At 40.2% G+C, this 22,128-nt stretch overlaps 1 protein-coding gene across 1 annotated transcript; it reads right to left on the bottom strand.

Moving 5' to 3' along the window:
• Positions 1 to 4,036: 4,036 nt before the first annotated feature.
• Positions 4,037 to 9,393, bottom strand: LOC120550615 (transmembrane protein 238-like). The gene is made up of 2 exons (XM_039787220.1): positions 8,844 to 9,393; positions 4,037 to 4,278 (listed from the first exon to the last, which is right to left on the bottom strand). The coding sequence occupies exon 1, from the start codon at positions 9,391 to 9,393 to the stop codon at positions 8,845 to 8,847; it is 549 nt and encodes a 182-aa protein (XP_039643154.1). The 3' UTR covers positions 4,037 to 4,278; position 8,844.
• Positions 9,394 to 22,128: the final 12,735 nt, after the last annotated feature.

The following is a 22,128-nucleotide window of genomic DNA, read 5'->3' as shown; positions in this document are numbered from 1 at the left end:
GGTTACTGCTTGGTAATTTGTGAAATATTGAATCATTTAACCTCGTTGGACTTCCTTAGATTGGGCCAGTTTTTAAAACCATGTGAGAATAAGTTCAGAGGGTCAATGAAATGCTAACAACTCAGAGAGCAGGGGGCCCAACTAACACTGCATTTATAAGGTCTATATAACTATACATAATATTTCATGAATGTATCATGATTTTAAAGGTACATTGTCTAATGTTTTGAGTTGATTCTTGGCAAAAACCCCTTTGTTCTTCACAAATATGTGCTCATTCATGTGTAATTACTTCTACCAACTAATCAAAGTATTCTCGTATGCATATAATCTGCCATTCAGAATACATAGCTGAGCTACGTTTAGTTTAGTAAGTAATCTCAATTTTAGGGCCCTTGTTAGCTTTTTTCAGACTTTTTTCAACCCTATTTTTTGCTGGCCATGCATTGTACAGGCAACAGGTGTTGGAAAGACAGGATAGGTGTGAGGTGGAACCTCACGGCTGACACATTTATAAATACTCTTGTTGGGCAATACTAAATGGCTGAAAACACCATGTGAAGAGCAGAGTCATGGATTTTGCAAAGACGTCTCACACCTATATTTTGAAATCCATTAATTTGTTAATTAAAAAACGTCATAACATTGTGTTATAAGTAAATCTAAAGCAATTACAAGTGGACCTTTTTCTAGAAAATTATTTATTTCTATTGTTTTCCTCTTTGTCCCTTTGTTTTCCTTGTTTAGGCTCTATTCTTGTGGCCTGGAGTGTTACGACTGAGGATTATTCAAGTGTTAAGATTAAATATCAGCCACTCTGTAAATAGGGTGTCTACTTTAGTAACAGAGAAACAACTTGTGCCACACACTTGATGTAAAGATTATACAAGAGCACATATCACGACTACATCTGTACAAAGAGCTTGTAAAAGTTTGATTGCACAATATTTTTATATTGTTATGTTTCATAGACAGGAAAAATGTTTCCCCCTTCCTTCTCACACATGAGAGCACTCCCTGTCCCAGTGGCTAATGGACCCAGTTTGACTGGTTTCTGTTGAACGACCAATACTCAGATTTCACAACAGGGAAATCACCATAGAGACTAGTCGAGAACAACGGACTTAGAAGGAAATCAATAAGAAAGAGAGGGAATAAATACATCATGAACAGTGTCATCAAGATGTAAATGGAGTGGAAATGTCCAAATAGAGGACAGAGATTTTGAGACGTAAGTAAAAACCATCGAAAATCTACATGATCTGATCAAGTAATCAAAATCTATCTTATTAAACACAGAATTTACAGCATGGAATCATCATGAATAACACATACAAAGAGATGCACTAGACTACAAAGTGAAGCAAAATGACTATAGAGAGACAAATCAACTACAAAGAGATGCAACACTTCTAAAAACAGATATACTAAAATACAAAGAAACGCAAAATGACCACAAAGAGACACAAAATGACTATGAGATACAAAAAAAACTACAAAGAGATGCAACATGTCTATAAACAGATGAAAACATCCACAAAGAGATACAAAATAACTACAAAGAGACACAAAACGACTACAAAGAGATTCAAAATAACTACATGGAGACACAAAACGACTACAAAGAGATACAAAGTAACTACAAAGACACACAAAATGACTACAAAGAGATACACAATAACTACATAGAGACACAAAACAACTAAAAGCATATGCACCATACTCCAAAGAGTCGAAAAACTTCCACAAAAAAATGCTAAACAACTACAATGAGACGCAACACGACTAAGAACAGATGCACTAGACTTCAAAGAGGCGAAAACGTGCACAAATAAATGTAAAAAAACTACAAAGAGATGCACAAGACTACAAAGAGACCTTGACTGTAGGCTATTTGGAGTTACAAATAGCAGCTATTTATTGATATTATTTTACATTAATTTACTGCACTGAATAATGAATAAACAATGTATCTATTATCAATGTACAGTTTGCCAAGAACCAGGGTGTGATTTTACAAATGTGGCCCCCTCCTTAAAACCGTGTCCCAGTCTGTCCCAGTTTGTGAACTCTAGTGTTCGTTATACAGATGCCCTTTCAGATTAAAGTTCCATGTTTGTCTGTTCTTTTGGCGGAGAAGCAAAGACACAAACATCCTGCAGCGAAATCGAGTAGAAGCTGAGAATTTTCACATAACACACAACTCACAACATTTAGTTAATCATAGCACAATATCATACAAAACTAACTAAAGATAATTTTTTGGGCTTTTCCACCTTTATTTGACAGGACAGCTAGGTGAGAAAGGGGAGAGAGAGGGGGAAGACATGCAGGAAATCTTCACAAGTCAGATTTGAACCCTGGACCTCTGCGTCGAGGCACAAATCTACAAGTATATGTGCGCCTGCTCTACCCACTGATCCAACCTGGCCACCAATTTGTTTCTTTTGCTGCAGAGATTCAATACAAAAAATGATTGACCCATCTCAGAGTAGCTTTATAGAACGTACGGTTTATGAAAAAAAGGAGACAGAGACAGAATTGTCCTGGTACTCCTCTTCCTCTCCCTCGTGAAGGCATTTTTCTTATTTTCTGTGTTCATCTACAGTATATTGTTCATATAGGTCCTCTTTTACTGTACTACCATATGATCATGCGATTGAAAGAACCTCAACACCTGCTTGTGTTTCCTAGAAGGGAATCAGCTGTGATTGATCTATTTGCATAACTTCAATCAGCTGTTTCTCAATAAATGCATGTATAAAATGCAGGGCAATATTTGTGTTTCAATTTACAATATGATCAGCTGTTCACTTTGACTTTAGCCTATAAGTTAGGTTTAGAACATGATGTTATCTGTTCTGACATACAGTGTGAAAGCATTTGTAAATTTGGCAGTAAAGATCCATTGTTTTGGTTTTGGTGGAGCTTGTGTGTAAAAGAAGTTCAAGCATTTTAAATTTGTGTTAACTGTATGCATTTTGTGTCAAAGCAACAAGAAATGTGTTAATTGTATAGCCTACACAGACGGATGTTGGGCTAATGGTGTTAAGAGTTTAGGAAAGTTGTTAAAAGTATTGAAAAAAAGTGTCATAGCGATTGTAAAAAACTGTAAAAATGTGACCACCTCCACCTGTAGCTGTAGCTTTAGTTTCATTTTCCAGCACCAGTGGCTGGAAAACTGTGAAAACTTAATTTGCAAAACTTTGTGTTGCAAATTAATCATCATTTGGGCAGTAACTCAGGACAGAACACCGGGCTGCTAAAGATGATGAGGGGTCCTGAGAAGACGAAGAAATCACAGAAGCTGAGCGGAGCGAAAACCCCGATGAAGAAGACGAGGCCTACTGCATCCAGGATGACGGCGATGAAGAAAAGCAGCAGGCAATGGCCCCGATAGTCCCTATAGTCCATGATAGGAGGATTTGGCTGCGCTTACGGTTTCGGGAATTCACAGCTTTGGCGGTTTATCTGTGTGACGTGAAAAATGTAAGGAGCTAAATAAATTCAGAAGAAATGCTTCTTCCCTCCTCAGCACCGCCTGTGAGTCTGAGGTGAGGCTGATGAGGAAGGAAGAATTTAAACACGTTAAATTCCTTTTTACTTTTAATTATCCTCTCTCTGACATGATGTTTCCTTAATGATGTCAAGAGAATTCCCGGACAGGAGAAAAATGTTTCCTCAATGATGTCAATTCCCGGCTCTATTGGATGTGGCTTCATTTCATAAGCATCAACCGATCCAGGCTTAATATCCAGTCCACAGGTGGATTAGGGAGAGCTAGAAATATTGGCCTTTTATTTTTGGCCTTGATGACTTGGAATAAAAGAGTGGAAGAACACAGAGAGTGCATTTTACACCCGTCAAAAAGTGACAGAGAGGGAGGAAAACCCAGCTTCCTGTATGGCACATAAAGCTTTTAAAACAATAAAAAAGGTAGAGAAGACAACTCAGCAACTCAACTCAACTCAACTCTTATCTGGCACCAACGGTATCAGTCACCTGTGCCCAGAAACACCCTCAAACAACAACTACATCCAGATACATGTACACTTTATTCCCAAGAAAAATTATTTACATGTCACAAAATCAACACGTAAAAATAGAAATTTGCTATGTAAATGTCAAAGACCTTTTCTTCCTCTGTGCACAGCCCTCCTGCTTGCTGTGGACGCAGGAGGCTTTTCCCTGATTAAGGAATTGTCTTTCAATAAAAAAAAAATATAAAAAAAAGTTCATAACTTCATGTTTTCAGGAGAGAGTCCGTCCTGACGTCACCTGTAAGGAGGAGAGAAAGGGTTGTATATTAGAATAGGTTTAAAACAACACATGACATTGGCAATGAAAATGAATGTGAACGGAGGGGAAAACACAAATGAAGACATAGGCTAAAGTCTTTCTTATATATGATCTGTAAGGCTTGTGAGATGGAAGATTATTGTCCGATAAAGTGAATCTCTAAAGCTATAGTGCGTAGTTTCTGTCTCCCCCATGAGGAGTTCTAAGTAATGACAACAACACTGTCGGCATGTTCACATTACACAAGCCTTCTGGGATCGCTCACACACCCCCACACACACACAGTTGCTGGTAGCCCAGGAGGACACGGAGGATTAAAAAAAACATGATGGACTCTTAAGAAGAGGTCATTAGCTTCACTCGAGTTTCTGCGCGGGAAAGTCACCGGACACCACAATCATCTGAACATAGTTCTACTGAGAAACACAGAGAGAGTTGTGTGGAGCTGATAGTCTTAATTATCTTTGTAGCAACTCATTTGGCAATGGCATGAATGTAACGGACGTTCATTAATATCAAAAAGTACGCACTAAGGCTTTAATTAGTTTGTAAAATAAGACATGAAAAGATCTGGAAGAGTTCCCTCTTCTAATTCAGATAACATTAATAATAAGATAAGAAGTTGACTTTCTTGAGATAAAGGAGCCAATGGGGTGGCAGAATTTGAATGGGTTTAAAATGTACTCACTCCTAATATATTGCAGTATGAGAACTAAGAATGAATTAAGAACAATAAAGGGTGGCACAAAATAAATAAATTGGCGATAGATTTGGTCACTATAGCATTACATTTAAATAAGTTTTATATTTTGTCTCTTTTTTATTGTTGGTTTATTTTTCTCTTTCGTATTCTTTTCTCCATTGATTTTTTTTTGTCTTTTGTTTTTTCTACTTATAAATGTATTGATGTGTATATTTTGTTCTCTTATTTGCTTTTTCTTTTGTCTTTCATCTTGTTACATATTAAACCGTAATCATACTCTATGTTAAAGGGAGACACTTAAAAGCCCCTCGGGGTTTCTTGTCTTCCTTGCATGTTTTTATGATGGATTGGTTATTATGTAGAAATTATTTTGATGTGCTAAATAAAGAAAGAACATTATACAGTATGCGCTAATAGTTAAGCTAGTTATCTATTCAGGAAGTCTCAGTTATCTATTCAGAAGTCTCATTGAGATTGTGATCTCTTTTGCAAGAGAAACCTAAGAACATATTACGTAACACAGAGACACATTACAAGGTTTGTTATTCATTCTACAAAACAGGTTTGCACAACAAAATGTGAGTTGTACTCTCTTTATGCTACACAAGAAAAAAGAACAATTTGTTATGATTGAGTACAGAGGATGAGTTGAGTCTCACAGCCTGAGGAAAGAAGCTGCTCTGTAGTCTGGTGGTACGGCAGCAGATACTTCTGTATCACTTACCAGACGGCAGCAGGGTGAACAGGTTGTATACCCAGGCTGTATCTGGGTGGGTAAAGTCTTCACTAATCACTGATGCTTGCTAGATGGGTACTAATGATGTTCTGGGCAATGATGTTTAATCCCCCTGTCCTGGGCTGAGTCAGGAGGCTTTCTATTGCTCCACTGTAAAAGTTAACAAGAACGTGCCTAAAGAAAACATAATTTCTGCCGATGATGGTGGTGTCGTCCGCAAACTTCACAATAGAGCTCTCTCCCATGGTGGGGATTGCAGTCATGGGTGAATAGGAGGGGGCTAAGCACACAGGCCTGGGGGGCTTCGGTGTTCAACAGGGTGGAGGAGGTATGGCCGCCAATCTGAACTAACTAAGATCTGTTTATGGGGAAGACCAATACCTAGTTGCAAGGTGTAGTAATGAAGCCCAGAGTGGCCATCAGTTTGATGTGGGGGGTTGTATTGAAGGCTGTGGGGGGTTGGGGTTCTGTTTAACATTATGTGTAATATCTGCATGGATCAGAGAAGACTCGGCCGTGATCAGACAGCAACGCTAACTGTAGCAGCCTTGGCAATGAGCAATCTGTTATTATAGTTCAAAAGGGCAAACTGTTATCTTTATTATGCTAGATGCAATACAACTGCAAAGGCTACCAACTACCACAGACCAACTTCACTTTAAAATGAGAGCAGAGCAGCTCAGAGTGTCACTCAGACAATATCAGGCCATGGTGATGTGGAATTTCTAAATTAATTCTCTAACAGTTCTCTAACAGACATGGGAGTAGTACTTTTTATTTTCCTGATATTTCCCTGCTTCAGGTTTTAACTAAAGGTGGATATGAAACACTGTCCATCATTACCAGCTTACAGCCTCATGTTGACATTATACAACAACATGAATACGTGCAGAGAAGGCAACTTAAAGCTGGACCTTATCGCTCTCCATGTTACTTATCCATTCAGCCACTATCAATCTAATTGATCAACATGCCACTCATAAATGTAGAGAGGCTGGCGGCTGCTACAGTAGCAATGTTGTCCTTAGGTGGAGGCTTGTGTTCATTGCAGGCATGTCCAGTGAAAAAACCCTTAACATTATGTGCTCTCAGTCAGGGTTGAAACCAGGATGTTAGAAACAAAGGGGCTCCAGTTTCCCCATTGCAGTCACACCTGCCTGCAATTTCTTTTGTTTTCTGGCCATCCAAAAACATCAGCTGTGTCCCAATTCCATACAACAAACTAATTCTAAGCAGGTTTTGGCATGTAGTGTGTCCACTATAGAAAATAAAAATATTAAGTAGCCTATACTAAAAAAGAAAAACAGCATCTATACAATAAAACACATGATTTTGGAGTTTGATGTTGATGCAGGTGGGAGAATAGTGTACATTGCCATAAAGATGAATATATAAATACTGTTACAATGTATAGAATTGCGACACAGCCATTGATTTTTTCTCATTTTAGTAATTCATTTTACAATTTAATTTTGTAAATTCTTTTTTGTATTACATGATAGTCTATATACTGTGTTAAAGCCTTTTCTACACCACACCTGGATATTTTTCTGGTGGATAAATACTAAAATCCCTTGGTTGTTGTTTGATGTTTTTTGGCTTGAAAGTAGTCATGTAGTCAAGGCATGTCATTTAGAGTCAGCGTTTTAAAAGCCACTATGTGTAATTACAGAATGTCAACTCCAACTCAGGATGTTAAAAAAAACTATGTAGGACATGACCCTTGCCCTCAGTGGTCTTTGACTCACATTTACCACAGTTGAGTTACAGTAAGGAACCAGTATGCAATGTTTGTTCTTTACGTCATTTCAGACAATCCCATATCTCGAGGTTAGATAATATGGGAATCAGGCTATGGCCCAATAAAGTTAACTATCTGGAACTAGCGGGTTGAAGGAGTGTTCATGAAGCAGTTTTTAAATAGGATCCCTGCAGCTGGTGGCTGAGTGAGGTGGCCTAGCCATACCTACACCTACCTACTGCACTCACTACATCCCACTGGTTCAATATTCACTGCTGAGTTTCATTAAAAATGCAATTGTGCCTTTTTGCCCAAAGGGTGTCTGGCTTGCCAACCCAGCTACAAGCAAACTGAAGGATAAAATAATGCAGAACAGTGAAGGCGAGCAGAAACGGTCAGGCTCATTAATTAAAAGCTGCCATGGGCCACTGAAGATCTTTTCACAGCAGCCGGGGAAAGAAAAAATAGATATAATCGCAAATAATCATGAGCAGAGTGAGCAGGCAGGCAGGCAGGCAGGGTCCTGGGAGGGGGGGGCTACACTCTCTGGGTGTCATCTGATCACTGACAATTATTGCATTAATGACCTCAGTGGTGTCAGACTGGGGGTGGAAATGGGACTGAGTACCCAAGGCCCTCATGTGAGGAGGGCCCAAAAAGATGCTAGAACAAAGATCTTCAACAGGGGGTCCCCAGAGTTACTGCAGGGGGGCCACCAAATTATTAAGCTTTTGAAATCTTTTTCAAAAATTAAAATGTCCTAACATGAATCTAACATATTACAGTATTAGGAAATATAAATTAGGCTATTTGTGATTTTTGTTTTACTGATGATAGACTTACTGGCCTAAAGGTAAGGTAGTCATCCACAGATCCAGTTCATCCTAAGGATTCACGGTGCCACATGTTTAACATCAAAACATGATTTATAAAATAATGCCAACTAATTATTATTTTAATAGCTTAGTATTCTATGCAAACAAATGTATATATAAAAGCTTTAGGCCGCCCTACACCTTATTGTAGGCCCAGTTTATTATGCAACCTAGTTTTATACAATATATGTAGTAGTGGGTCCCTGCGTCTCTTTCAGTTAAGGGGTCCTTGGCTTATAAAAACGTTAAAGACCCCTATGCTAGAATGAATAGCTGGGGGCAGACTGATCTAAAGGCGAGAGCAGGGCAATGTGCTGACTTTCAGAGGATCATACATGTTTCAGAGGCTTGCTTTAACTGCAAGTGAGTGTAACAGGTTACAGTGTCAGGAGAGTGAGAGGGTTTTATGGGAAATGGTTTTCAAAGTCTCAACAGCAGTGAGACATTACAATAACAGAGAGTAGACCCGGATGAGCTGATGATACGCACCTTATCTGCTCTGCCATCCGCTGCCTGCAAGAGCCACGTCGGAGCTCTGCAACACCCCCAGCTCCACGTTTCTGTCCGCTGGAGACGCGCGCTCCGTCCATCCATCGAACCCTCTGTTGTCCTGACCCGCTCCGCTGCCATCTCCCCACGTGATCCGACACGGCGCACAAGCACGCACAGTCCCGTTCACCTCCTTCCCGTTCCCAATACTTTTCTTCTTCTTCTTCTCCCCGGCTTCCAGAGGCTTGATGGGGACTTTGGAGAGCCTCTCCGACAGCTTCCCGACCCAATGCGTAAAGGTGATGTCCAGTGAGCCAGCTGTCCTGTCCTCCGCGTGCAGCGGCACGTTCCCTGTGTACCACAGAACCCACCAGATCAAACTGAGGGACAGGATGATCGAGCCCGTGTAGATGAGGAAATCCCCATAGAAGCGGCCGTCCACGTTCAGGTTGCCGAAAATCCCAACCAGCAGTACAGCCAGACCCGCGGCATCAAACACAACGGCGAGGAAGACAAACGGCGCGCAGTTCCCCAAGCAGCTGGGGGCCATACTCAACAGGAGGAGAGGCGAGATCCCGAAAACCGGCGCCGAACACCTGCACTGCATTTACAGGACGCACGTTTCCCCACCTGACACCTGTGAGCAGGCCCCGCCCTCCATCCACGACACGTCACTGTATCCAGTGGGAACCCAGGGGACTCATGTCCACAAGCTGCCTTCAAGTGCACAGCGGACATTTCACTCATTCACGCGAACAAAATGCATTCATTCATTCAACCTTTAGGCTATTTATCCTCGAGAGATCGAGGGGCGATCCTAATTTACAATAGCATCCAGTCAGATGAAAAAGACAAAAACACAGAAAATACAATCATTAGAAATATAGAAAGACAATTAAACATTTAGAATTGGAAAAGTATTTGATAAATAAATTAGGACAATAAGGATGCAAAATAAAGTACATCTAAAGCAGTTACAAGTAGAAGTTTGCAGGTTCAAAACCGAGGCACAATTGAGTTGATTTTAAGGAAGTGTTGTAATCTGTTCCAGGAGTCAGGTGCACTAAAGTTAAAAGCAGTTTTCCCAAGTTCAGACTGAGCTCGTGGAACATGAAGTAAAAGCCAGTCAGCAACAAAGAAATACCATTCAGCTCAGTTTAGATCACATGTGTCAAACTCAAGGCCCGTGGGCCAAATCTGGCCCCTCGCAAATTTTGATCCAAAAGATCAATTTATGTTCACAATAGATTTTGGCCCGCCTAGATGTGAGCCAAACCAAAAAGACGGGAAACTGTTTTACAGACTGCAGTTGTGTGACACTCAAAGCTAAATTTGGCAGGGTTTGCCGACTTTGAGGCTCAGAAATTGCCATAGAACCAGAGAGTTTACATATTCAGGCTGTGAAACAGGTTGTTGTAAAAACAAAAAGGTGGAGGGTGGGGGTGTGGCCTTGACCAACTGCCACTTTGCTCATTTGAAAGTCATGATGTCTCTCTCTCTCATGGGTGGGCCAAATTCTGTGTTCTGTGTGACCAGGTAATGCTACATATTTTGCTGAGTTTGCACATCAAACGTGTATTGCATCATTATGCTGTGATGCTGCTATAGGCCTGTATGACACTTTGTCAAGTGCAATATACTGCATTTTGGCTTTTGCAGTTCCAGCTCACGTAGTGTCTGTTCTTCTGCAACCTACGGATGGCATTGTATCTTCAGTCAATCGCGTTTCAGAATTACTGTTGTGCTTTCTGCTTGGGTGCTTTTTAGTGAACACCATATTAGATCAGATTAGATTCAACTTTATTTGACATAGGGTACGTCCCAAAGCCCTTAAATTGCATCACGTCTCCGCACTTGGCTTCCTTCCTCGCGTCTTGGTCCCTCCCACGAGAAGGCCTGAGGAAATCATCTGAGGAGAGAGGCAACGAGCAAATGTGTTTTAGGCTGAATCTCATCCCCCTTATTTGATAGCTCCACGACTTGAGACGGCCTTCACCGAGGAGGGACAGAACAACTTCTGGTTCAGCCAAGGACCGAGGAGTCGAGGAGCTATCAGATAAGGGGGATGAGATTCAGCCATAGTCCTGAGCCATACACTGCCCTGGGATGATTCAGTTCATTGTATCATCAGGTTTCAACGTTAAGGTTTTTTTTATATGTCTATATGTAATTTGTTTGACCACATACATTTTTAGGTGCCCTCATTTCTACTCTTCTCATAGAGTTTGAGTTGGAACAGTTCTATTTTTGAGTTTAGAAACCTACAATAACTGCAAATGAGAAGTTTTATGCAAACAATAACCATGTAAAGAACTTTAACAGAACTTTAAAAAAAACATTGATAACAAAGGCTTTGGAAAAAAAAATTATTGAAACTTTTTGTTGTTATATTTACTTACATGGCGTTTTACTTGTCCTGGGCCATTTGGCAACCCTTATTGTTGAACCCTGATCATTGTCTTGTGATGTGTGAGGGGGATGGCAGTACTTGGTTTATTGAACTGGACAGGCATACTTGCTGCCTGCTCAGCTGAACTTGACCAATAGGTGTGTGATTTGACATGCCAGCTTGGCTGGAAGTTCACATAGTGTGTGTGTGGCATGTGTTCTATCAGGTGCCTGCAGTTTGCTGGGCGTCAATAGCTTTGTTATCACCTATGTTAACGTTACTAGTGAACTTATTCGTGGGTTAGCCCAGTGCTGTTAACCGTGGTCAAAACAATCATACTAAAAATACTGTGTGTTGTGTTGAAATACTAGTGTTGAACGATGTTGTAACCTCATATAGTTACCCACCAAGCATTAGCATTAATGTTAGCTACTTGTCAACCACCACATTGTAGTAATGTTAAGCTGGATCAATATTGAAATACAGTATATCAACAAATAATGTCATCTGTTGTATTACTGTGTTAAAAAGTGGCATGTAATTAATCACAAAATGATGCTGTGTGGCAAAAAAAGCTGTATTACGGTTACCAGTATTTTTTTCTGTGACATTGTATGATTTACAATTACTCCTCAACGTATAATCTGGGTGCCAGTGTTTTGACGGAAGTTACAAGTAACTAGACGGTGAAAGGTTATATGACGCCACTGACAGGCGACTAAAGGTAACGACCCATGTCTGAAAAAAAAATAACAGATTTCTCTGGATTTGAAATTTGGTGGAAACATTTGGGATAGTGTAAGAACACAAATCATGAAAATATATAACATAGGTATGGTTGTTTTTAGACATTTTAATGCAGAAATATTGTGTTCGAGGTCTTAAGTTATTTTAAACAAGTCTTCATTTTTCTACGTCCATTGTAGTTCTTTGTTTCGCTAATCCAAATATAATTTTGTTGTATTACGACTACAAATGAGACCATCATGCAACTTATATTGCAGCCAATCAGCATTTTGTGTTATTGGCGCGAGTCTCTGTCAGATTGTCCTACAGACATAAAATGGATTTTATTCTTTAGGTATGTGGAAGTGCAAGTTTAGCAATACTTGGCATGAAAAAATAAAGGTCTGGAATTACATTCATAATGGTCTTTAAAAAGGTCTTAAAAAAGTGAAACTTGGTGAAACTCTAGGTCCAGCACTCTGATCTAAACTGAAATATGCTATCTGAACAGCAGGTGAATGGATTACCATGACATTTTGTCAGGCATTCATACTCCCCAGGGGATGAATTCTCAAATAACTTTGGTGACCCCTGACTTTTCTTTTTGTACCACCATGAGGTTCACATTTGTAGTTTTTAATTAATTGAACAACAGTAACTACTGGATATATTGCCATGAACTTTGATACAAACAGTAATGTTTCCCTCAGGATGAATTCTAATAACATAACTTTTCATCTAGCACCATCATCAGGTCAATATGTATTTATTCAAAAAATTATTCAAAGTCCAAAGTGCCAAAAAAATGGAGACAACATGAGTGTAGGCCTCAGCCCTGTGTCAAGCTGTTTGGATGTAACATGTCACAGCAGTGGGCTTTCTTTGCTATAAAACATGAGATTCAAAGATCACACATTAAGTGCAAGTATTTCAAGTGTTCAAAATGTTTAATAGAAAAAAATCTAACACGACAGCTACAATCATGCTGTTTGTGTCCAGTTTGAATGTTGTGAAATCAGAAGGTCTGCCAGCTTTGAGGTAACACAACCCACATTTATTCAGGGACCTTTCAACAGTGGTGGAATTTACTCCATACTGTACTAAACTCCAAATGTTGAGGAACTTGTACTTTACTTGAGTCTTTTCTTTTCATGCCAATTTCTACTTCTACTCCGCTACATTTCAGAGAGAAATATTGTACTTTTTACTCCACTACATTCATCAGACAGATTTAGTTACTTGTTACTTTACACATTAAGATTTCTGCACACAAACACATGTAGTTTATACAATCTGTTTTACATCTACAAGTCCAGCTGAAATGATTAGACCATTAAACACACAACTGTTTGGATCCTTTACAGTTTCTAAAATGGGAGGATTTTTCTCTTTAACTACATTTTCCTGATGATACTTACGTAATTTACCTTAAGTAACATTTTCAATGCAGGAGTTTTACTTGTAACACAGTATTTTTACAGTGTGGTATTAGTACTTGTACTAAAGTAAAGGATCTGAATATTTCTTCCAGCCTGCATATCAGAACTGAGAACCATGCTCTCTTTAGCTCAAGACAGGTGTTTGGTTTGACCATGTGTAATCATTTTGAAATTCAGATATTTCATAATGTAGTGTATTGCAGGGCTGTAGTCAAGTCCACCTTTGTCGAGTCCAAGACCAGGACTAGTCGAGACCGAGACAAGACTGAGTGGAAAAAAGTTCAAGTCCAAGTCAAGACCGACTCCAAATGAGAGACAGGCATACAGAGACAGAAAAAAAAAAACCCACTCACTTACCTGTTCATAATGTATGTGATGTGAGAGACAGTATATCTTCTATTTTAAGATGATTATTTGACTTTATTATTTGTAATAAAAAAAAAGCAGTGCAGAGTTACAACACTACATGATTAAATTAGGCCAGATTATTTACTTAAAATATAAAATGGAAATGTTCCCATTCTTGAATTTATTACTTGTCCTGAAGAATTCATAGAACAAAGTGCTCTCAGACATTGTGTCTGTAGCCAAAATGAAACAGATTGATACCTGATGCCTACTGTATATGATGCAGCCAGGCGTATACCAGGCGACCAATCTCAATGCCTGTTCTAGATGGATTTTAAATTAAAGTAATACCAGTTTCCTGAATGAGCAAACTTCATTAATGGTTTTGTTTTGAAGGAGGAAGTTACTTTAGAACAAAAGAATATAGTGCTGGACTTCAAATCAACTAGAATATTTGGCAAGTCTGAGTCCAAAGTCCAAGACGAGTCCAAGACAACAAAAAGCGTCTCGAGTCCGGACTCAAGCACTACAGCCCTGGTGTATTGTATCAGGACAGTATAGAACCTAGGTGACACCTATATGTTTAACACATGAGATGTATATGAATCTTCTGTAAACTGCTTTGGCAACAACATGTTTAGTTTTTTTGTTTGTGCCAATAAAGCAAATTAAATTGAATTGAATTATTTCAACTTGACGGCAGCAATATGGCACCCTGAATCTTCCCAGCAGCCTCCTCTCCTGCAGCCCAGCTCAGTGACTCCCAAGCCTTATTGAAACTGCAACCTCTGATGAAAGATTTCATGACTAATTAAGCCCCGTGATTAACAGCAGATTACATTGATTTCCTTCAGTGAAGTCCTTCATGGCTCAAGTGATGTCTCTGCCATACGCAAGGCATCTGCTGCAGAAAAATGACGAGACAAAAGGAATAAAATGGGGGTGATGATTGTGTCTCCCTCACAGCAAGCAGAAAGAGAGACCAGGGTTCCTGAACTACAATTATAAAGCATATCTAAGCCTAACCTGCTAGATAGGCCTTCTGTGTGTTCAACTGTGTATAGTGACAGTGACTAATACTGACAACATGGAGGGCAAATCTGCTCCCACACAGTATCTGTGCACATCCATTTGACGGCTAGAGGGCGCCAGTCATCTTTCCAACACATCAGATCCTGGCTGCAGCACTGCATGGAAACAAGTAAAAACATGGAAAAGCAACATTTATACTTGAACTGTGTAAAACGGAACTAATGTGGTTTTAAATAGTTCCACTGTAAGAAAAATGTCTGATTAAATACATCTAAAACCCTTTATCTTCACACAGACACAGAAGGCTTGTACATGCATACACACACACACACACACACACACACACACACACACACACACACACACACACACACACACACACACACACACACACACACACACACACACACATACATAGATATGGACGTACATGTAGGACATTTACAGACAAGTAAACTACTAAACTCACCTCATCTGTAGGTTGAAAATGGCCCCAAGAAGCTCTCTGTAATTTTCTAAGCAGATTGTTGCACACACACAACCCCTCTGAATACGCCTCAACACACACTGTGAAAATGTGTTCACGTCACACACATACTTATCAAAGTTTAGCTCTTCCAAACAATAGTCTATTAAAGCCGAGTTGCAGCGTGTGTGTCCCTGAGGTTAAAGTTCTAACTCTGCATTAATACACTGCAGTAAGGATCGACCCATACTGTTTTTTCAAGGCCGATACCGATTATTAGTAGTTTATGAAACCGATATTTGGAACTGAAATGCAAATGTGCTGGCTTTGACTCCAGTACACATTTTCCTGCTACCAACGTTACATCTATGGTGCTAAAACAGTCTCATAAGTATTTGCAACTTGTAAAACACAATTCACAAATGAATGCAGAGTGATTTTTATTCGTAAATCTGTTGTATTTGTGCCTCTAAATTGTGACTTGTGAAACACAATGCAAAAATGAATGCAGAGGGCTTTGTATCCGTAAATGCGTATCTATGTCCGTGCGTCTAATTTGTAACTCGTATTTCATCATTTGTTAATGAACTTAGTATTCTTCAATGTAAATATATTTGTAAATCTCCTTCTATTTGTGTGGGTACTTTTGAGACTGTTTTTCCGCGCCGTCACAAACAATTTTTGTCTCAAGTGACGATCCCAGCGCTCTCTAGTAGATGGCGGTAATGCAACATTATGGATGCCAACTGCTGTTAAACTACATGAAGACTATGAAGAAGCCTTGTCAAATTTTTCAGAGACGGTTGGCAAAATCTACTTGACGTTCCTCCGGGTAAGTTGATATTATTGGGACTTTTTCGTCAAATAAATTACATTTATGTTTTCAGCATCATTGTTGCAGTGCATTTGCAATTTGCTTTATGTTGTTATAGCGGCAGTGACAGTTGAAATGATGAAATACGAGTTACAAATTAGATGCACGGACACAGACACGCATTAGCAGGTAGAAATCGCTCTGCATTCATTTGTGAATTGTGTTTGTGGATACAAATCGCTCTGCATTCATTTCTGTATTGTGTTTCACAAGTCACAAATTAGAGACACAGATGCAACACAGATTTACGGATACGAATCACTTTGCATTCATTTGTGCAATGTGTTTTACAAGTTGCAAATACTTATGAGACTGTTTTAGCACCATATACATTCAACGTTACACAATTGCTGGATATACCATATTTCTTCACTTTCCTGGAGCAGGAGCGGATAGCATTCAGGAACATCACAACTCTTACTTTCACCACTTATAATTTATTATGTTAATACCGTTGTTTAAAAAAAGCAAATCATACACCTATTACCAGGGTACCTGTAAAGTTACGCCTATAACGTATATCTCCCTCACAAAAACTGAAAACCTGGCCAATATACTTATTGCAAACAATAGATTACTACAATCACAAACAAACTTTGAAACAACACAGAATACTTGAATGTATTAAACAGTCTTTCCTCTCGGTTGACTGCAGCAATTTAAAAAAAAATGTTGACGATGTACAACATCGGGGGGAGGTTCAACAGCTTTGACTTTGACTTTTGACTGACTTTGACGGTTACATGATTTACTGGATGTAACGTTACCAACCAAACTTTTCTTCCAGGAGCAACAGCGGATTGCTTACATGGACATTGCACCAGAGATGAGACGAGAGAAGACAACGCCGCCGTCATTAAAATGTGGTGATATCATGCAATATCGTTGATGAAAAAGACAACACTATAATGTTTTCTCTCTCTCTCTCTCTCTCTCTCTCTCTCTCTCTCTCTCTCTCTGCACACACACACACACACACACACACACACACACACACACACACACACACACACACACACACACACACACACACACACAAACAGTCTGTTGTGTCCTGTTAATAACTGTTAGTGAACACTGGTGGCGCTAGAGTGCACAGTGAGGATACAGGTGAATGGCATGTGCAGAGAAGAAGAAGAAGATTAAAGTTGGAAGTAGCATGATACATGTCTCTTGGCTCGTACTTAAAATACTTTTACAAAACACCACATTTTGCCGACGAGGATGGCTATCAACGTGTCTACACTGTTCATGCCTTGCCCAGGTGAACCTGCTATTCCTTTCCCTACATGGCTAAAAATGTTCGAGAACTATATGCTAGTAATCGATGCTAACGGGGAGAAGTGGCCCGAAGCAAGACTGTTCTTCTCCATGCACTTACCTTACCTTACCTAAAGTAAATGTGTTTGCGGAACGTCACAAAAAAAGGGCACAGCAACCAGATGAGTCGATAAATCAGTATCTAGCCTCATTACGTGAACTGGCTGCACTGTGTGAGTTTGGTGATATGGAGGAGCAAATTCTTCAAGATCATCTGATAGCTTGTGTTGCCAACACAGGTGTACGAGACAGACTGTTGTTAGAAGTGGATCTGACCCTGGCTAAAGCTACTTCGCTGGCCCTGCAGATTGAGGCTGGGCTACGGAATGTTGACGTTCTCTCCGACAGTACTACAAATGCCGCTACCACGACGGGTACTGCTGCTGCTGTGTCGGTGAGGGCCATACATAAACAGCAAAGGAAGGCCCGCCAAAAAGAACAAAGGACACCTGCTTCATCAAAGTCGCCTACAACTAGCCACCGTTCCTGCTACTGTTGTGGATCTACCAACCACCTAGCAAATAAACCTTCATCCCATGTCGATCTGGACAAAGGGAGGTGCGTGAAATAGTGATAAACGAGCTGACTGTGCTTTTAATGACTGATAATGTGCAAGATAAAATTATCTGTACTGTGCAAGTGAATGCAAATGGACACTGTCATGACATTGACCTAATAGCAGACACTGGTTCATCAGTTTCTATCAGTCCAGAGAGCACTTACCAGACTCTCTTTCTTACATGTGAACTTTCTGAGCCTGCATTGAACCTGTTCACATATTCAAGAGAGAAAATACTCGTTAAAGGGTGTATGCGTGCCACAGTTACTCATAATGGACATTCTACTACAGGCTCATTCGTAGTGATAAAGTCAGACACTGCTCTATTAGGGATAGATCTAGTTGTGGCATTGCACATGCGTATTAAGGGCACAAACGTTATTACAGCTGACAGCTCTGATGATCCTACTGCATCGAGGGCACCTACTGCAGCATAGTGACCCAATGGTTAGCACTGTGGCCTCACAGCAAGAAGGTTCGAATCCAGGTCATTCCTGGCATTTCTGTGTGGAGTTTGCATGTTCTCCCCATGTTTGCGTGGGTTTCCTCCGGGTGCTCCGGTTTCCCCCACCATCAAAAACATGTACTAGGTTCTTCAGTCAGTGCCCTTGATCAAGGCACTGGCTCAGATCTGGAGTTGGTCCCCGGGCGCTGTAAATGGCTGCCCACTGCTCCCTTGAGGGATGGGTTAAATGCAGAGAATGAATTTCGCTACATGTATGTGTATGTGACAATAAAGTAACTTTACCTTACCTTTACTGTACCAGGCACAATACCACAGATTGCACCCGAGATCCAGGTATAGGAGATTAGCTGTGCAAAGGGATTTGTGCACAGAATTCAACTCAAACCAGAGGCTGTGCCAATACAACAAAAACTCAGGAGACTTCCCTTCTCTGTGAGGCAGGCCGTGAGTGATGAGCTCAAAGACATACAGGAAAAGGGCATTATAGAACGCATTGATGCATCTCCATGGGTCTCTCCGATAGTTGTGATACAGAGAAAAGATGGAGGAAAATGTTGTGTGCATGTGTATTGACCTCAGGGAACCTAACAAAGCCATGTCAGTGACTGTCACCCATTACCACACATGGACAAACTATTCTCTGAGCTGAGAGGAGCCACAGTCTTCTCTGCCATTGACCTGGTCTCTGCCTACCATCAAATGTTACTGCATCCAGACAGCCGTGATATAACTGCATTTATCACACATGATAATAATAATAATAATACTAAATTTAATTTATATAGCGCTTTTCATGAACTCAAAGTCGCTTTACAGGGTATAGATAATAAAGACGAACAAACAAAACAGCTTTTGGATGCAGAGGAGACCAGCTGAGGTGGATCTGAGGGACCGTGAGGGTTGGTACGGGGAGAGGAGGTCAGTGAGGTATGAGGGGGCCAGATGGTGGAGGGCTTTGTAGGTGAGGACCAGGATTTTGTAGATGATCCGGTGGGAGATAGGAAGCCAGTGGAGTTGTTTAAGGACTAGAGTGATGTGGTGGCAGGATTTGGAGCGGGTGAGGAGTCGGGTGGCTGAGTTCTGGACCAGTTGCAGTCAGTTGATGTTGGTAGAGCTGATGCCGAGAAGAATTGAGTTGCAGCAGACCAGTCGGGAGGAGATGAAGGCGTGAATGAGTCTTACAGCAGAGGGTCTGATTTTGGCGATGTTGCGGAGGTGAAAGAAGGAGGTTTTAATGACATGACGGATGTGGGGCTCAAGGGAGAGGGTGGAGTCAAAGATCACACCAAGGTTATGGGCCTGGAGAGATGGGGAGACAATGGTGCTGTCGATGATGAGAGTGGGATTATTGATTTTGCGGAGTGTGGATTTGGAGCCTATGAGGAGGAATTCTGTTTTATCGCTGTTGAGTTTGAGGAAGTTGTGTTGCATCCAGGTTTTAGTAGCTGACAGACAGGAGTTGATGTGGGAGAGGGGAGGATTGTGAGGGGATTTGGTGCTGAGGTAGATCTGGGTGTCATCGGCGTAACAGTGGAAGTCCAGGTTGAAGTGGCGGAGTATCTGACCAAGAGGGAGGATGTAGATGATGAAGAGGAGGGGACCGAGTACGGAGCCTTGGGGAACACCTTGAGTGACTGTGGCTGTGGCAGAGGTGTGGTTATGGAGAGAGATGAAGTGGGATCTGTTGAAAAGGTAGGAGCGGAGCCAGCTGAGTACAGTACCTTCGATAACGAGGTCTTTTAGTCTGGTGAGCAGGATGTTATGGCTCACAGTATCGAAGGCTGCACACAGGTCGAGGAGGATAAGGATGTTGAGGGAACCGGTGTCAGCAGAGGTGAGGAGGTCGTTGAGGACTTTGAGGAGAGCAGTTTCTGTGATGTGGAGGGGGCGAAAACCAGATTGGAGAGGTTCAAATTGGTTTGAGTTGGAGTTTAGTTTATTTATAAAAGAGGACAGCGCAAATTAATAAAACACATGATTTCCCATGGGTTAAAAAAGCCAGAATTAGCCAAAAGGCTATTTTTCATCTGTAGTCCCCTGCCTTCGATGTTAAAAAAGGCTTTTTAAAATACAAAGAAACAAAAAAAACAAAAAAAAAACATAAGCAAACAAGACTTGTGTTTGCTTGTGTTGGAAAAGGAGGCAAGCAAACACAAGCAGGCAAGCAAACACAAGCCCCGAATCTTTCTCCGGATCACACATTTATTCCCTACACCTGGATGTTTCCTCAAATGAAATCTTGTTGTTTTCTGTTTCACAAAAACAGAAAACAACAAAACAGAGCTCAACGTAGCACAAAACAAGACACAACACAAAAGCAGAAGGATATACAACAAAGCAAAACAACAGGGTATAAAGTAAAAAAAATAAATAATAAAAAATATATATATATATACACATACACACACACATATATATACATAAATACATCTATACATATATACACATACATATAAATTAGAACAGACATTAATATCATTAAATCATCAATCAATCACAAAATGTTCATGTATGTTTACTCAAACTAACAGAATATGTATCATAAATAGTGTTAGTTTTAACATGTATATGTATTGACCATCCAGTGTTTTAGCTGCTCAGCAAAAGACGTATATGTGTTTAACTGTCTGATGGGGTTTGGGATTGAGTTCCACTCTCTTGACCCTCTAATGGACCAGGCTGACTGACTAAAAGAACTTTTCCGCATCGGAATAACACAGTCTCCTCTTAAGGATCCCCTTGTGACTCGAACAGTATCTGATCTTCTGTTGATATAGGCAACAAGTGGCGGTGGAGCTAGGTTATGAATGACTTTATATACCAAACATACGTTTACATATTTTATTAGGTCTTCCCAGCTTAAAAGCTGGTACTTCTTCAAAATTAAGAAGTGATGGAAACGCTTAGTTTTTTTGTCTAAAGTTTTTATGGCTTGTTTGTATAGTGATTAAAGTGGTTTCAGTGTGCTATTGTTGGCCTGGGACCAGCTTGTCAAACAATAATTCAGATGGGTGAAAGTCATAGAATGTAAAAACATTTTGGCAGCCTCTGTAAACATGTGATTTCTGATGGAACAAAAATTAGCAACATTTAACTTGATTGTTTTTTCACATGTAACTTAAAGGAGAGGTTTGAGTCAATTAGCACCCCAAGATACTTAAATTCCTTCACAACCTGTAAATTTGCACCCTCAACCATTATGTGATGATCACTTGTGGATCTATTGGTTTTAGAAAAGAACATGCTAACTGTTTTAGAGACATTTAGTTGCAGGCAGCACTCTTGTAACCATGATGTAACTTTAGCCATGGATCTTGTGAGCGTATCTGCATCATCTGCTTTGGATCTGCCATGTACAAATAAAACAGTATTATCTGCGTACATTATGGTTTCAACCTCAGGACAAACAGTCGTTAATATATATGATGAACAAGAGCGGACCAAGAATGGATTCTTGCGGGACGCCAGTAGGTAAATGCATCAATGTCGATCTATGATTATCAATGGATTATTATTATCAATGGTTATTGGCATGAAGATTGGTTTGTAGTTGTGAGACGACTATGCATTCCAGATGATGGACTTTTCCGTTTCTGCTGAGTCCCATTTGACCTTGCTTCAGCTCCATCAGCTTTACAGAAGATGATGACGACTATACTGGCAGGC

Source organism: Perca fluviatilis, chromosome 21 (genome assembly GCF_010015445.1).
Source record: "Perca fluviatilis chromosome 21, GENO_Pfluv_1.0, whole genome shotgun sequence".
In the NCBI taxonomy this organism is placed as follows: domain Eukaryota; kingdom Metazoa; phylum Chordata; class Actinopteri; order Perciformes; family Percidae; genus Perca; species Perca fluviatilis.
Note: the sequence above shows the minus strand (reverse complement) of the source record. Positions and strands in the feature narration are given on the sequence as shown.

What these genes read in the sequence shown, in the direction of transcription:
- LOC120550615 (XM_039787220.1), bottom strand. Translation starts at nt 9,393, where the DNA reads ATGGCCCCCAGCTGCTTGGGGAACTGCGCGCCGTTTGTCTTCCTCGCC.